Below are 15,232 nucleotides of genomic sequence, written 5' to 3'. Positions count from 1 at the left end.
CTGCGGACCAAAATCATTAAAATAATATTTTAAGTCCATATCGCCTGTACATATTTGCAGCTCCACTTAATAACTGTCATCATCAATGAACACCTCGGTCACTGAAATCCCCCCCCAAATGCCAGTTAAAGTCCCCAAATCAGGACTTTTGTCTCACCAACATTTCAAACATAAAGGAGACTCGGTTTAAAGGCGCACTACGTAGTTTTGGAAAACAAATTCAAACTCAAAAATGTGTTATTTACTGTATTTCATGAATATCTTTCCATAATTGGGTGGACAAGCTGTTGGGACAGATCAGCAGAGAGAGGAACATTTTGTCTTACAAAATGAAAGAAAAATCTCATTAGAGCTGTAAAATGTTCTGCCAATCAACAGTAATTAACGAAATGTTCTCACGCTGTATTAATTCCTCTCCCTTTTTTTTACACCATCGATTTTGACATGGTTGTTATCAAATGCAGTTACCGTTGAAATAGCCAGATGGTGCAAGCCCATCTCCATCTGCATATACAAGTATAATTACATGACTTGACGCGAAGACGTAAAAGAGAAATCCACCCAAAAATGAAAATCGGGTCATAATCTACTAATCGACCCCCATGGCGATGAAAGTCAGGGTTGTTTCATAGCCGACCAAAGATTTCTGGAGCTTAGTGGCACAAGAAACGCGTCGTGGCATTCTCCTAAACAACTGAAGTAGACAGGAAGTGGTTTTTACAATGTGAAAAATAAAGAAAAATTGAACACAAACATTTAATGGCTACATGTAGCTTGTCCAGTGTAAGCCCCTGAATCAAAACTTGATTCAAAAGATGTTATCGTAATTGCAGCAACAGTGAAAATGTCAGATTCAAAAAGGGATGTAGATAAAAACTTTTCAAATCAATTTTTGCCATCAAGGAATTTTAGGTCTTGGATTGTGACAAGCTGATGAGCTGTCTGGATCGTGTCTTTCTAGTTGTTTTTTGACAAGTCAATGTCTGCTTCAGTTGTTTGGTAGAATGCTGCAAGGCTGTTTCGCTTGAAAGTTCCAGGAGTGTTTTGCGGACAGCCAAACTTGGAGATTATAATTTTTTATGCGTGGGTGAATTTATCCTTTAAATCAACTTGAAGCAATTTCCTCCACCCACCCCCCGAAAAAAAAAAAAAAAACACCACAGAATGTTCTCGTTATCCAAAACAAAATCTGGCAACTTTATTTTTAAAACGGACAACCCAACCAAATTCATACAACTGAGGTAACGAAATAATGTTCAGTAGAAACAAGGAGGGAACACGAGTGTACAAAATACCAGCTGTAGACATGAGAAGCTTTTCAAAAACCAAAAGACATGACTGTATATTGCACAGGTAGAAAAAAGGCGAAAAAGGCAAAAAAAAAAAAAAAAAAAAAGACAAAGTAAGCAACTTGTGATCAACTTAAGTGGACTCGCTGTTATGTTATTGCTAAGCCGACACCACTAAATGCACGACAACAATAGCGAGGGCGTAAAGAGTCACAATCACTGCTCCATTATGCTCCCTAATGACAGGACTGGTGTATCTTTAGGCATCTAGCTCGATGATGGTGGTAATTAGGGTTATAGCAGAGGCTCGTCCTGTCGTTAAAGGCCATTGTGGAGCTGAAGATTGTGGGAATAAAGCATTTGTATCTAATACTCTTTTCTTGGGGGGCAGAAGGGGGAATATTCACATAATGTAACATTAAGTTGTGAATTATGCTCATGATATGTGTTGTATATCAATAACGCCTGCTCGGAGTAGGGAACACAACTTTATTTAAACCCTCAGCCGGTGTGATCAACTTTAAAAACTGGACTGCTTTACGTGTTTTAAATGGCACATAAGCTCGCCAAACTTCACAGCTACATAAAAAAATACCTCCATAAGCACCAGACTGGAGGAGGGTGTTAGCTTCCCACTCTCACGCCTTCCGTGTCATTTATATAATGTTTACTCTTGTGTGGGTATTTACAGCTCCGAAAAAGGGACAGGCAATATATTTACAATGCCCCCCCCCCACACATGCCAACATATAAGAATCTGAGATCAGCATCCGCCAGGCAAATACATGAGGGGATGGACGATATAGGCTCAGATCTGTGTTGCAAAAAGCAGTGAGGAGTCTGTGCTCGTTTGTGGCAGCTTGACATATTCAGCAGTGTGGCAAAGATCCCACAGAAGAAGAAAAAAAAAAAAAGTCTTCACAGTATAATCCAAACTCCCCACTGAGCCATCACACACACACACACACATTCGCGCACACACCTCAGACACTCTGTGTTCTCAAAAGGAAATTAGCACAAATTGATTTAAAACAAGGGGGCTAGTTATACAGTTAATACCACCGTCACGACAGATCATGCTTTAATGTTCAACATAAATTCCCCCTTGTTCGGTTCATTTAAGCGTGAATCGATGCACACATGGAGCCATGAGGTAAACGATGGAGAGGAAAGTGACCTATGTAGAGTACTGATTCACAGTAAGAGGAGGAGAGCTGCAGAGTGTGCGGCAGCTTTAAGAAGCCAAACCCAGGAAGAAGCCTCCGACAAACCCGCTGGACATTACGATGTTCCTTTTGATAAAATCTGTGGCCTGCGGGAGAAGGAGAGGGAAAAGAGAGATGAGTTTAAAAGAGGTGCACAATATTAACCAGTTAAGAGGTGTAAACTGTTTTAAAGTGGCTGCAAAAAGCAAAAGAGTATAGTCAGGATTATGGATGCAGTACAATTATTTTTATTATTGATTAATCTACAGATTACTTTCATGATTAATTGCAAAATGTAAGAAATGCCGAGGGTCATATCTTTGTGTGGCTTTTTATGTTCAACCGATAAACCAAAATCCCAAAGACTCTTCAGTTACTTTCATAAATGCCAAAGAAAGGCAGCAAATCTCCTCACATTTAAGGAGCTGAAATCAGCTAAAGATAACAATCAATTTTATTTTGATCATCTGATTGGTGAATTGACAATTCACAATTAACATTACTCTTGAAACATGCAACACCATCACCTAAAGATGGTATCATGTCCCATCTCTCTTCAGCCTGCTGTGTCACAGCTATTCGGTGTAGTATTTCTAACTGTACACTAGAGGGCACCGCTGGTTTGCAAATAAAGATGAATTTCCACACCAAAACCAGGATAAGAGATGCACATGTATTTAGTGCTGATTAATTACATGTCACAGGTATGAGTGTCGAAGGCAAGAAACAAAAACAATTAAAGCAAAGATTAAATAACTAATATTATTAATATATAATTAGAAACAAGTAATAGTCTGAAAAAAAGAGCAAGCTTTGTTACAGGTACCTTTACCTCCTCAATGAATGTGTTTATTTCAGGGGCTGCTTTGTTCGCTTTCTTCTTCAGGTGTTTCTTTGCTTTGTTCACATCCTTCTCCACCTTCTTCCAGTCCACCTGTACGTAGCCGCTATGATTGGCAATCTGTGTTAGGAAAAAAATAGGACTGATTCTACAGAGATAAATTGAAAATGCTTTATGGATCTGCATTGGTTTTTGGTTCCAGCCCCCCACTATGAAGATTCTGTTCAGAACTGCCCTCTGACATAACATGTGTTTGCACTAATAAGTTACCTTTTGTTGCACTCTGCTGGCCTACTGACTCCTTGTCTGGTCTTATCAGATACTCTCTGAGGTTTATTGTCAGACTGTCTGGCGGGTTAAGGCGGTATCTGCGTTTTATTGAGACCATCTAGACCTGTCTGCAAAACAAATTCCCTTTGTGCAAAACAAAAAAATTGCACGTGATTCTCTCCCTAAACACCAACTCAAAAAGGTAATGGGTGACTTAACACTTTTTGAGAACTCTCATTGTTCTTAATGTGAAACGCAGAGATGTGAGGCTGCACAACAGAATGTCGATCTGTTCAAGGCGCATTTTTAGCTTAACCATGAAACACATCTAAACAGCTATTTCATGTGTTCAGCCTTTCAATCAAGTCGAGACTCTGGTGTGATCTACTTGTAAAATGGTTACAAGAAGATAAATGAATACGCTGATAGAATCTCAACACCCAGTAAGCCTCCAGATGGCCTGCATCCATCTACACACAATGCTGGCCTTTCTGCAGCGGAGAGGAGACCAGCTGAGTGTCATGCTGTGCAGCTTGCGTCTTCACTTGTCAATAAAGATGGCAAAATGTGAATCTAACAAAGAAGTGCATGTATTTCAACTCCTTTACAGATAATGTAAATGCGATGAGGTAATTAAGGTATATAGGCAGTGTTATGGTGATCTTGCCTGTAAAAGAAGGAACCCTCCTCCAACAGCAGTAGCAGCTATCTTCCCAACTCTTTGGAAGAGGTAACCAGCACACCTGTATGTGTTGAGAGATTGCCATGTTAGACATGTGCACTCAGTCATGTTTTTTCCTTTTCAAACAACATCATTCACTCAAGTCGCTCAGGTAGGCTGGATGCTCCTCTTTCAAAAGGGCAACATTAGGACAGTGTTTCAGCCGTTGTGGTTACAGATGTGACCCATGAGTGTGTAGATCCCCCCTGCCTTACCATCCAGACACACCTCCCATCATGAGCTGGGTGGCCACGGAATACTTCTCGGCGATCGGGCCCGAGTTGCTCCCGAACACCCTGCTCCACCACTGGTGCCTCCGGGCATATTCTGTCAGGTCCACGACCTCGTACACCTCATCTTCACTCTCAGGGTCTTCCTGATCTGCTGTGAGACAAGAACAAAATAAGTTGAAGAACAATCTCTATCTATCTATCTATCTATCTATCTATCTATCTATCTATCTATCTATCTATCTCAATTAAAAACCACTAGCCCTTCAAAATAAGGGAGAAAATAAAGGGTGTGTTAGCATTATATGGCAGTACTTCTCACCTTACTGCACCTCGCCTCTCCATCCCAAACAGTAATGAGCAAGTACATGCACTTATATTATAGGTCAAGCCACTCAGTCCTTCACAGGGTCACATTTGGCTGGTAAAACCCAAATGTGAAGGTAACCCTTCAAACGTATTGAGTGTGAGGGCAGTTCAGCTAACAAAGGCTCTCAGTGCTGCTTGTTTATTCTATGCAAATGTAAAGGAAAGCTAATATTAGCAGGCTAGCGTCAAATGGCTACCAAGTCAATACAACGCACACTGTAGGCTTCGTTTTCCGCCTCTAATGAGCCCCGAGTTCAAGACCGCACCGTAATGGCTATATCGTTGGAGGGGAGAAGTTAAACAATGTATACGAGTGAAGGTAATGGCGCCGTTTTCTAACAAACAACATCACTAACCTTCTCTATGGTCCACCGTCGCCATTTTGGAGAAACTGGTTATGTCACCAGGATGTTGACAATACTAGACCACGCCCACACGATGATGCTCTGCCACGTCAGTTAAAATGCCCTGATCTCGCTTGATTAGGCTCAGAAACATAGCAGCGTTATTACTAAAAATTCTCCAACTTTTATCTTGCTATTAGGGAGGATATCACAGGTCTGGGGATGGGACTTTGTAAAGTGCAAATTAGGGGGTTGCGTGATGGGTAAGGCTCGAGGCGAGTGATGCATTGCAGTCATGGTTTAACCAGCCTGTGAAAGGAGAACAACTGACACCCAAGTGTCAATACATATTACTGAATACGGGATTATCTTTTACCATGTGGAGGCTATTGCAAGGGAAACGAAGCTCTTTCACTTTTTAATGTAGATGGGCGTCAGGCACGTTCAGATAGTAAATATTTTAGAACGTGCTTCCAGAATAATCGTGATATTAAATGTGAGTGTTTTTGCAGGGGGGGAATATGAAAATTTGAGATAAAAGAATGATAGAGCAGGGAAGTCATATGGTGGGATGCGGGCGCTCCCATTGGCGGAAGATGGGGGAGAGGGCGTGGCTAGAGCGGCGCGTGGGTTCGCTTGGGTGACACAATTATAACAACTTTATCTTCGCGGCCGAAACGCATTTTATTGTCAAATACTCACATCTTGGATATTGTATTCAGTTATTCGCATTCAAACAGCGGAACAGTTTCACTTTGTGATGAAAAATGTGACGTTTGAGGAGCTACCCGGAGAGCGCTTCTGTCCCCCCGAAAGGATTTACTATATCGAATCGCATCTTTTCATCCTGGAAAAAAAGTTTTTCATCATTTTGTTTTCTTCAGTTTTTCTTTTTTGATTCGGCGGAGCAAACCGTTTGTCCCCGTGTCGCGATTTTCCATGCAATCGTGCGGTGTGTCGGTCGCCGTTGCTGCCTGCGCTGCTGCTCGGAGTCTCGGCTCGGCTTCTTCTGGTGGTGATGAGGGAAAGAAAATGGCGGCGGGAAAAGCGAGTGAAACAGAGGAGGACTTTCCGACACTGACAGCCCAGGAGAGGGACAGTTTGGTCGGGATCGACAGGTCGGAATAGTAGCCCCGTGCACTCACACGAACGCACAGATCGAAATTTAATTGTTTTTTGTCCTTGCATGTCGAAAATGTTTCCAAGCCGCTCTGCAAGTGATTCTGAGCCGCCTATGTTGTCTTCTTGCTTGCAGCTCACTGTTTGGATTTCAGAAGCTTCATGAAGATGGCGCCAGAACGAAGGCCCTGTTGATGAAGGTAGCAAATCTAATTGGATGTATTTCACAATCAAGCAGCACCCTGATCCACTGGACTCACTCCAACCGCTTAACAGCCATGCATGGCAGTGAATTTGCTCTCAAAGTAGCAAGTCAGCCAGAACGCAAGTGGCCCACTCGCTAAAGAGACCAAGGCCAGCTAGCCGCAGCCCCTCTATTAGCCAGTCAGCTAGCTTGCTAGTTAGCTACTCTCATCCGATCAACAGCGACCCTGCACCTGCGGCTACGCCGTGTCGCTAGCCATGATAACTGTTAGCAAACTAGCCATGAATCTCTTAACTAGCATATTAACGTTAGCGCAATGTTAATGTTTGTTGGGCAAACGCCCTTCTGTGTTGACTGGTAAAGCTAACGTTATTCCAAACACCCATACCCCTGTGTACTTGCAATTGTACCACCACCAACAACACAACGTCGTCACGGTTTTCTGTAGCACATTTATCTCAGGAAACATTGCACTTTAATGGGGGAAGTTGTGAGATTGTTTTATTGCAAACTTACGACGGCCACACACGGCCTTAAACACACGGGTATCCTCATCTGACTACAAGTGCCATTACGTTGTTGGAAGTAACGTTAACGCAGTAGCCTTCAGGGTGCACCAAATACAGCTCGGCCGTTTACGTTATTTGATAAGGTTAGCTAGTGCCCGTAGCATTTGCATTGGTGCGCTGTCTCGACCACACTCTGTTAGGTTGTTTTGCTGCCCACCGCATTGCTCCAAGAAGCGTATCTGAGGACGTGCCCTGGTCGTTTTTTTTGTTCGCTCGGAGTCGGTGTGAACGAGTTGACAAACGTTACAAGTAACGTTAATGGCTGGCTGCCTGTCCAAGATGGCGGGACATGGCGGAGTGACACTGATCGCTATATAACCAATTTGATATGAATATGGTGCTCCGGATCGTTTGTGTGTTGCTCGGGTACATCCTGGGTTCCATCTCTAGCCTCTGCCCTCTGTAAATATATGTTCCTCTTGCAGACCTAGGTGGTGTGCGAGTCCTTTGTTTACAGTTTTCAGGCACCTTGTTTGCCTCTGCATGTGCTCTCGTACTGGATAGCTACGTGTGAAACAGGCCCAGTCTACCTGTACCTAACACTGCAGGGCTAGAAGAAGAGCAAAGCCCCCTTTATTATATTGTATTTATCTTGAATAGTGGATGATGAGGAGAAGATGGTGCTGTTGACAGCTCGTGTTCGGAGGGCCATCCACGAATCTGCTCGCTAGGTGGTGTGGGATACCTAGGAAGTGTAACTACCCATCTAGCGTTAGCTGCACAGAGGCAGCAGAAGCACTTGGGTACTGTACTTGCCGGAGAGTAGAGACAGTGTGCAATGCAGTCAGTGCTTTAGGCTTGAATCAAACTGTGCAGCTCCTATAAACAAAGCACTACTAATTCAGAAGATTAATGCAATTTGTTGATTTATTAAAATTTTGAAGTGTTTTGTAAGCTTCGTTTGGGACCACTAGCATCAGAAGTCAGGTTATTTTGTGTCTTACACACAGTGGGTTTGTTGCAGATGACAATGGAGGTTATGGTTAGCAGTAACATTTGACTCGTCTTGTGCCATAGTCCGCTTCTGTTGCTTGACTTCCTTGTTACAGTTTGACTCTTCCATGACCACTTGCCATGGCCGTGTAATTTACATAAAGGTATTGCAATCTGATGCTGACACCGGTCAGGTAGCGGACCTGCCTGATAGCATGTCATGTGATGTCATATCTGTCTCTATCTATCATTGATACATCATACAAAGACTACACCTCCAGTGAGAATATAGTGATAAATAGATGTGATATACTGGATTGGACATAGCCTCCCCAAGAGAAAAACATCCTATAAAGCTTTTAAGTTCCACAGTTTACAGGAAGAGAACACCCCATCTCTCATTGAAAATGGCATAGTTACAGTGCAGAGTAAAGTATGAGACATTATGCGAATATAGTTTGGGTAAACTATATCAGCATGTAATTTTTGCTTCCAAATTACCTCCCGAGGCAATGCAACCCTAAGTTGTCGGTGTCTTGTGAAACGGAAAGCAAACTATGGACTTGTGCTACAATACAGTCTATCTGCTGAAAGATTCCCCACTTGCATTCAACACATTGAATCGTAATGGTTTTCTTGTGCTGTCTCCTGATAATGGCTTATAAAAACAAAATGAATGGCAAATGAGCCAGAATGTGGCCTCAGAAACAATTGACGCCAACTACGTCCGACTCCAATGTTTGTATTTGAGCCTGCTGAGAATAATGAAAAACGTTGGTGTTGCATGAAGTGTCTCATCTTGTCGTATTCTTAATTTAAAAAGATCTGATGTGTTTTGTGACTCAGTTTCTGCTCGTAGCCTCAGTTTGAGTGACTCCCCTGTCTGGCACTTTGGAGTGGCCGCCCCGCTGCACTGTTGCTCTGTCTACATGCAGATAACTGTGGGTTCAACATTTGTGACAGAACTAGGTCACTGTATCATCACCAGTAACTAAGTGGCAATGACGTAAACATAGAATAACTAGATGGAAGTTAGGACATGGTCTTGTCTGCACTATTTTGTACTTTCTACATGTGAGACAAAATCTGAATGGTGATAAATTTTTTTTTACCTATTAGTTTTCTTTTCCGTCACCAAGCAGGTTATATTTCCACCCATGCCTATTTGTTGGCTTGGTTTGTCAGCAGGATTATACAAAAAGTACTGAACAGATTTCCATGAAACTTGGATGGAGGATGGGTCTCAGCCCAGAATAGACCCCATTGACTTTTTGTTTGGATCAGATTAAGGGAACAGATCCAGGAAATTTTCTTAGATGGCATATTTACACGTTTTTGTCAATAAGGTGGAGATATGCACTCCACTGAGTGCCATTTTATTTTTTTTCTGCATTACATGGTTGCACTTTTTGTTGCAAGAAGGGATTTTTGGTGTCATGCGCATCTTTTCCCTGTGTTTGTATGGGGTGACTCAAGGTCAGGGAGGCCAAACGAAACACAAGCATGTTCGGTATTAGGCCCACTTTTTTATTGCCCTTGACTAAGTCACCGGCCAATCTGCAGAGAGCGGTTTCCCCCATAGGGATTAATAAAGAATAATTGAAATAATATCAGTTATACACAGCCATTTAGCATGCAGTTTGACTCACAAGCAAGCGCACAGCAATGAAGGATATCTGCTATAAACACAATATGACTCTGGTGCTACATTTGTATGTTAAACAGCAGAGCCAGGTCTGAATAAGTCGGTGTATTCCAAATGGCAGAAATGAACAAACAGAAATGAGCAGAATGAAAAAACAATGAAAATTTAGTTTTTATCCCAAATTGGCAACATAAGCCCAAGGAGGAGACATAAATGAAGGCTATACAACATGTGAGAAAAAGATATATGCTGTCATTAAAGAGCACAATAAAACAGGCATTTTTGGGGGGTTGCTTGAATGGATAAGGGCTGTTTAACTGAGCTGACCCAAATGCTTTGAAGCTTCTACCGTTTCATGATCACAGACACCCAAATCAGTTTTGGATGGAATGAGACGTTTTGTCGGCTGCACCGAAAAAGAGGCTAAAGAATGCTTCAAAAAGGCAGAGCCCCAAAAAATGGTATTTGGCAACGCCCTAAATTAACAATAAATTCCAGATATAAGAAATAAAAATGTATATCCCAAACTAAGTGTTAACAGGCTTTGTGACATCAAATAGCTTCAACAACAGGCCATGGGCTATGGAAGCAGATTGTTTCTGCAGTAACACACTCGCTATCTCTCTCACTCACATATACACTCACACCCTCTCTCTTATAACAGCAGTAATGTGTCCATTCCACAAGCTCCTGGCTAACACTAGCTATCTGCTCAGAAGCTATGATGCCAGCTGTTGAGAGCAGCTGCTCAGAAGCTGTTGAGGTGCCAGGGATGCAACATTTAGGACTAGGCTGGCCTGGCCAAAGTTGCGATGATGGCTATCCTTGGTAGCCATCCACCACTGTAATGGACTTTGTTCCTTTTGCAAGTAGCTTCTCTCAAAGTGTGCAAGGGCTTCATTCCTCACGTAGCTGTTCAGATCTTCAGCTGCCTGCTCAGCTGGCGCTGGTATGCTCACTAGCCTTGCTGCTGATCATCCATCTTGTTTTTCACTCCAAGGGCCAGTGTTTGCACTTTTAGGTGTTAAGTGTTGTACATCTTTTGAACCTTGGGTAGTGGAGAGGAGCACTGTGTTTGCTTCTGTGTCTGTTCCATATCAGCGAGTTGGAGAGCCTACACTGGCTGACCTGTTGGCTGACATTTGGGTGGACTTCAGTAACTCCTCTGTGTAGCAACAGAGGACATGGACAGCATTGCCTCTGGCCACCTTTGCAAAAGCAGTCAGCTCATCATGGACACGTAGACTGTGCTGTTCAGCCTTGTGCTTATGCCCAGAGTGAGCCTGCACTCAGATGTTGCTAATGATTTGTTGGCCGTTAGCTTTTTCAATGTTTGGGTGCTCCAGTGCAGAATTGAGTTGCAAGGTATGGCCGGTGCAGCATACAGGAGACCACCTATGCTTTACCCCCAGTGTTGTTTCCTGCAGCCATACGTTTGGGACAACTGTCATACACAACTGCAGTAATGTTGGAGAAGTATCAAACCTGCCTGCAACCTCCACTATATCCCCATACCATCTTTGATGTAATGCTAAGATACTGTATAGGCTTCAATAGCTACATTCGCCCATGCATCAGTGGCCTTCTTTCCATCAGCTTGATAAAATAGGCCCTTGATAGAAGAATGTAACTGAGGGGGGAGGAGGTGTTGATCATTGCTCATCTTCAACCATTGATAGTTTTTGGAAAACAGCTGCTTGCGGTTGTGTGCATGCATCGTGTCCCTCTAATGGAGAATTGTTGTTTCTAAATTGAGACACAATGAGTATGCAAATTGGAACACTTGACATAAATCTCAATACATGCCTTGTTGTGTTAGTCAACAGTTGTTCAAAGGCCACTTAAAGGCACGAAACTACAATATTATGTCTATATTGTGATATGAAACAGTGTGGCAGTCTCCCAGTTGAGATGCTGATATAATCTCAACTGCATCTTGATATAATGCAAAGTGTTTTGAGATGCACAATACACTTTTTTTCAGTTTTGATCAGATTCCAATACTGGAATTTGGATATATGTCGACTTGAAACTAGACCTCTTTTCTTTATCATTATTAATGATATTGATATTGTTGTTCCTTTTTGTTGTTATTATGTGGAAGGTAAGGCCTACATGAGGCTGAAACTGAACATGTGGTGACACTTGAAGTGACGGACTTTGTTTGGGTCACATCCAGTCTGAAAGCTTTATGTGTCTCTCTAAGGCTCTGCTATATTTGTGTCGTGATACAGGGTCAAAGCAGTGGAAAAAGGTTAACTCCTGTAATAAGCAATCACAACAGATTTTGAGTTGGATTATTGGACTCATGGCATTTCTCACTATGGATGTCTTTGATAAAGTCTCCAAAAAGATACTGCAGTTCAAGGCAGTGTTACAGTAGTTAACAGTTACAGGATTTGTACATGGAAGGTGACATAATCCTGATATCCAATGAATCAGCTGTGACAAGATCAGAACCAGATGCTGATATATTGGTTTGGATTAGTCCCATCATTACACTGAGACAGTTTGGAAAAGCTATCAAGGTGATAAGTATTATGACGATTGTGATTTAAGATTGTGTCAAAAAAGCTGATTACAAACTGATATTAGAATTAATTTCTGAATGCTCCTCAGAGATGTTTGCGCTCCCCTGTTGACAATCTTGGCAAATCAAACTTTAATTTCTGGGAAGAGGCGCACAAAATGACTACTTTAGTTGACAAGAAACTGGCACAATCATCCCTGACTGAAGTGCTGTGTCGGCACAGCCCTCGTCTACCCTTCAGTTATCAGACAGAAAGAACTCTTTCTTTTGAATACAGTGCAATACGTGCGGTATTTTTGAATATATGTATATCTCTTTGTCAGCTTGAGCACTTTATCAGTTAGGCACAAACAGTTAGACAAAACCAAAGGAAATATTTTGTAATTTAGCAGAAAGTGTCAAAGGTGAACTGTATTAATCTGTGCAGTAACATACTCATAGTCATTGACTGAGTATTATATTGTAACAAAGCAATTTAACTGTTACTTAAAACTACTGAGAATTCAGTGTCAGCCAGGCTCCCACCATTACTCTTGTAAGCTGTCCTGTCAGTCATCAGCCCTGGCCTTCCCCCAGTACATCTGTACCAACCAGTGACCTCGGTCTTCACTGAGCTGTGTGTTTTGCACATCAACAGAAGTTTCACATGACCAGTTTATGAAATGTTACCGTGCTGTAGGATTCAAATGCACATAAACAATTGAGCATTTCGTTGGAAGGATCTTCTTCCTATCCTTTATTCTGCATTCATTGAAATTATTTTCAACAAGTACAGAATAAAGGACAGACTATGTTTCAGCAAGTAAATGCGTAGAAATACATTTATAAATAAATACCAATATTTCAAATAGTTTAGAATACAAAAAAGAAAATTCATATCATGTTTTAGGAACACTACTGGTTGTATGTTACAGGATTCTAATTGGATTTATAATACTCTATTTATGTGTCCGGGCATAGCTTCAGAGACTTGTGTATCCCCTTCACCAACGCTGTAGCTATTGTTCGCTTTATTAAAGGTGTAACTACATGTCAAGGCTATGGTTACAGTAATGGCATGTGGAAAGAATTATGATTGTTCAACTTGGGCTGCTTGTGTTTTCTATAAGCTTCCAGTGCTGCTGGAGAGGGTTGATAATGAAGAAAACATTAAGGAAGGTGAAGAAGGACTCAGTATTCTGCTGCTTTTTTCATTAATGCACACGGCAAAACCAATCTGAGGTGCTAACCACAGTCGCTGCTCACGTGAAAAAAAATTCTCACAGTGAGTAATGAGATGTTCACTTCCGCATCATTCTTTGATAAATCAAAATAACTGTAGTAACCCTGTCGAAGTTATGACCCAAAATAAATCCTCTGTGAAAATGACGATGACCTCAGTTATGTCTACCTTTGCAGAGCGAACAGTTGTGGTCTTAAAACTGCTCTGGCTTCTGAATAGAGTTGATTCATCTTCCCATCTGAATAGAAGGAGCGTAGATGATGCAAAAGACCCTTTTTTTTTACATGAGATCCTTGAGACGGTGTAAACATGCTTCAGCAGCATTGCAGCACATCTGCAGTGTCTAATTCTGTGCGTTGTCTTGGCAAAAGTTGTACTCCTCAGTCTCCTGATAACAAAATAAATGGATTTGATTATGTAAGGGTTTCTTGGCAGTGGCAGCGCTACCCACCAAGAGCAAATAGCTGGTCCTCAGGGTTTTGGAAGTTAAAGGTGATAAATGGGCTTATATTTCAAATGAAATGAAAATGATCTCAGTAAAAACTGAGAGATGAAATGTGATCCGTATGAACTTGGAAGTCATCTCTCGGTTTCACTCACCCATGCAGCTGCCTCTCCTTGGCTTTGAACGGCAGAACAGCTCTCAGCACTGAGGACCAGCTGGGCTGTCTTTGATGGGATCTCAGTGTGGCACCAGAGAAACATAAGTGCCAGAGTAGGTCATTCTAGGGTTGGTTTGCCTGGGTGTGTACAGTGACACAGACTTTATGCATTTCTTTTTGCAACTTGGACTAGTGAGAAAAGGATCTGTATTTGCGCAGATTTTATCAGATTGTCGGCAGCTGAAACAAAGCTCAGCAAAACCTGGTCTTTCTTTATTGTACTGTACAGTGTGTATCCTCCTCAGTTTGCTACTGTTGCTGCTTTCCTTAATGACAACTGGAGCGCCACACTGCAGGCATTCAGCTGCAGTGAAATTAGAGTGTCATCAGGGTCAGCAGAGTATTTGTATATGCTGAGCTCCTATGGATTCTGCCGTTTCTCCTCTTTGTTAGCAAACAGCAGCGTACAAAACGCTCAGCTAGCAGCTTCTCATTTGTAGCTGAGGTTAATTGCCACCACTGAAGTATGACACTGCAGGTGGGTCGCATCCGCTGATGCCAAATTGATGTTTAGTTGGGTGAGTGACTTGATTGCATGCCAAATTGAAATGTGACCTTGTCTGATTTGTGTTGTCTCTGCAGCTAGTGTCTGTAGTTTGCCAAAGATCGTCTATATGGTTAATAAAGCATTTGTATTTCATCAAGCTTGTTATTTACAGATATCCTTCGGTTTGTGGCCAAAAATCTTGACTTGGACATCCCTATGTTAAATTCAACCATTTTGACATGTACCTCTTTTTTGTCTTTGCATTTAAGTCTCCCTCACTTTATGCTCTGTAGCTTCGTGTTGCCTTTAGATGGATGGAGTTAATCAAATGCATAGGACAGAATTCTCCTGCAAGGATTAGTTGTTACATCTTCCCATTCACTGTGGCCATAGTGAAAAATGCTGATGCATACCTTCTCCGAGGCTCGCTGAATGCACCAGGAGGATCAGAAAACATGGTTAAATAGGTTTGTGTTGGGGGGAAAAAAATCAATGTTTGCCATACACTGGCAATATGTTAAGGAAAATGGCCCTTTAACTCCATAAATGTTGCAGTGTGGATCCATCTCAGAGGCAGCAGCTACTTTTGTG

At 42.0% G+C, this 15,232-nt stretch overlaps 2 protein-coding genes across 8 annotated transcripts in view; one reads left to right on the top strand and one right to left on the bottom strand.

The window, feature by feature from the left end:
• Positions 1-1,167: 1,167 nt before the first annotated feature.
• On the bottom strand, positions 1,168-6,312 carry LOC119015662 (FUN14 domain-containing protein 1). Of its 6 annotated transcripts, none has more exons than XM_037091882.1 (5): positions 6,183-6,312; positions 4,542-4,707; positions 4,273-4,348; positions 3,321-3,455; positions 1,168-2,601 (listed from the first exon to the last, which is right to left on the bottom strand). In XM_037091882.1, exons 1-5 carry the CDS (start codon positions 6,208-6,210, stop codon positions 2,524-2,526), a joined length of 483 nt encoding a protein of 160 aa, XP_036947777.1. In that variant the 5' UTR covers positions 6,211-6,312; the 3' UTR covers positions 1,168-2,523. The 6 variants fall into 6 exon arrangements, with proteins under 6 accessions (XP_036947777.1, XP_036947775.1, XP_036947778.1 ...); XM_037091880.1 differs by having other exon boundaries at positions 4,542-4,710; positions 6,183-6,282; XM_037091883.1 differs by having other exon boundaries at positions 3,327-3,455; positions 4,542-4,710; positions 6,183-6,282.
• LOC119015660 (histone demethylase UTY-like) overlaps positions 5,917-15,232 on the top strand; it is a 32,234-nt gene continuing 22,918 nt past the window's right edge. For both annotated transcript variants that reach the window (XM_037091878.1, XM_037091877.1), the window contains exons 1-2: positions 5,917-6,387; positions 6,525-6,588. In XM_037091878.1, the coding sequence (XP_036947773.1) occupies positions 6,209-6,387; positions 6,525-6,588 (243 nt within the window). In that variant the 5' untranslated portion in view covers positions 5,917-6,208. The remainder of the gene's footprint in view (positions 6,388-6,524; positions 6,589-15,232) is intronic.

This window comes from Acanthopagrus latus, chromosome 24, assembly GCF_904848185.1.
Source record: "Acanthopagrus latus isolate v.2019 chromosome 24, fAcaLat1.1, whole genome shotgun sequence".
NCBI classification, from domain to species: Eukaryota; Metazoa; Chordata; class Actinopteri; order Spariformes; family Sparidae; genus Acanthopagrus; species Acanthopagrus latus.
Note: the sequence above shows the minus strand (reverse complement) of the source record. Positions and strands in the feature narration are given on the sequence as shown.